We start from the raw sequence: 1,765 nt of genomic DNA, 5'->3' as shown, positions 1-1,765 counted from the left end.
AAAAAAAGGTGGCACTAAATGTACAATTAAAAAAAAGAATATATGGATAATGAGTAATCAACCATCAACACAGTGGATGTTCTAATATTGGGGAAATAGTGGAAAACTATTTGTTAAAAAACACATTTCTCTGGACATTGTTTATCTTGCCCTTGCAAGAGACTTGTAGATCCAGATGAGATTAGCTTAGAAAAGGGGTCTTATTTAGTCCAGAAAATCTTCAGAGTCCAATACAGTTCTGAGCTAATCAGATACTAAAGAACCTTTACAAGGACAAGTAGGCTTGGAAATCACACAGCCTTATTTTGAATTAGCTTGTTTTAGTCAAAGGTATGGAATTAATGATCAAATACCAGGAATTTCTGTAACTCACCCAATGCCAAATGACTACTGACATTCTATTTCCTACTATGATGACTCCTTGATTAGAGGTAGGTGGGAGGCATAAAGAATACTGTGAGCTATAAAATAAATTGTACTCCAATGCCCACATCTCTAAAGACAAATCTTGTTTTTTAATATAAGAAACTCACTGAATCAAATGAATGCTGATTAGACCAAAGGTAGTGTAAGTAAAACTGGGACAGGAAACCTCTAATTGCACAGGAAATACATGAAAGAATTAATCATTCTAAAAGAAGAATCATTTTCCCCCTAGCCCCACTGTTATGGATGATATTTTCGTGAGCCTGGGCCACTTTCTCCAGTGAATACTGAGAACCTATTACAGGTCTCAACCAACCAATTTCCATTCCAGCTTGAAGGGCAGCTGCAAATTGCCTAAATTCCTCCTAAGTGAAAGAAAAAGGTCTTTTTGTAGAAGAACACGTCACTTAATTTTCAGAAAAATTTTCAGATCATGAGTCGGAACATAAACAGTTCCTTACACATATGTGGCTTTTGTCACTTGTCCAGAACTACAGAAAAAGTAGTTTTCTATAGAGTAACCTTAAGTCCAATTTGTCTGAGGCAGTGTCGGTTTACAAAAAACCTACTGTCCTGAAGCAATTACTAATAGTATCTCCTTTCTCTCTCAAAAGTGTCTTCCCTTGGAAAATAAATTACATCGCCCCCCTAGTTATCTTGTAGTGACTAATCCTCAACATACCCATTCAGTCAGATAGCAAAGTTTAACATCTACTGGAATTTTCAGTCTGCCTGACTAGGCAAACTATATCGATGTTTAAGTTATCAAAATCAGAGTCACTTGTTTTCGTACCTTAGTTGATGAATAGAGAGCAACTCCAATTATACTAGATTCCTTTGCCATGGTGTCCCGTGGGTTTATTTCAATAGGACCTCTGCTGCCAACAACCTAGTATGAAAAACAACTTGTCTATAGTTAAAGATTACTGCACAATAGTATTAAATTATGGTAAAGCTTCAAAGTGGTAAGAAGAAACCAAAATACTTACTATTACTCGTCCTCCATATGACAGAAGATTCAAATCATTACTAAGATTTACATTAGCTAACATTTCAATGATCACATCAATTCCTTTTTCACCAACAGATTTCTATGTAATAAAAAAATGCAGAGTAAGATAAGAAAACAAGTAAAAAAAAAACAACTGTAAAACAGTTATCACAGTCCCATATATTACAGAAATGTGTTTCAAAAGACATAAAATGCTACATTTTTAAGACTAATACACAAATTTTAAATGATCTAATTATATAGTGTTGATGTAATTCCAAGGTACCAGTCACAACATTTAAAGTGATAAAGATTTATACTAAGTAAATTTCAAGTGCTTCGACTCAA

At 34.2% G+C, this 1,765-nt stretch overlaps 1 protein-coding gene across 1 annotated transcript; it reads right to left on the bottom strand.

Annotated features, from left to right (window-relative positions):
- Positions 1 to 191: 191 nt before the first annotated feature.
- On the bottom strand, positions 192 to 1,545 carry LOC145718506 (zeta-crystallin-like). Its single transcript, XM_081810007.1, has 3 exons — positions 1,416 to 1,545; positions 1,220 to 1,315; positions 192 to 791 (listed from the first exon to the last, which is right to left on the bottom strand). The coding sequence occupies exons 1-3, from the start codon at positions 1,476 to 1,478 to the stop codon at positions 627 to 629; spliced, it is 324 nt and encodes a 107-aa protein (XP_081666133.1). The 5' UTR covers positions 1,479 to 1,545; the 3' UTR covers positions 192 to 626.
- Between the last annotated feature and the right edge of the window lie 220 nt (positions 1,546 to 1,765).

Source organism: Leptonychotes weddellii, unplaced genomic scaffold (genome assembly GCF_054177405.1).
Source record: "Leptonychotes weddellii isolate Sample4059 unplaced genomic scaffold, ASM5417740v2 HiC_scaffold_16721, whole genome shotgun sequence".
Lineage (NCBI taxonomy): Eukaryota > Metazoa > Chordata > Mammalia > Carnivora > Phocidae > Leptonychotes > Leptonychotes weddellii.
The sequence above is the reverse complement of the archived record's forward strand: the minus strand, read 5'-3'. Positions and strand labels throughout refer to the sequence as shown.

Coding starts and splice junctions, on each gene's coding strand:
- LOC145718506 (XM_081810007.1), bottom strand. CDS start 1,478: ATGTTAGCTAATGTAAATCTTAGTAATGATTTGAATCTTCTGTCATAT. Junction 1,316..1,415: donor CATATGGAGGACGAGTAATA/GTAAGTATTTTG, acceptor TTTTCATACTAG/GTTGTTGGCAGCAGAGGTCC. Junction 792..1,219: donor CTCTCTATTCATCAACTAAG/GTACGAAAACAA, acceptor TCTTTCACTTAG/GAGGAATTTAGGCAATTTGC.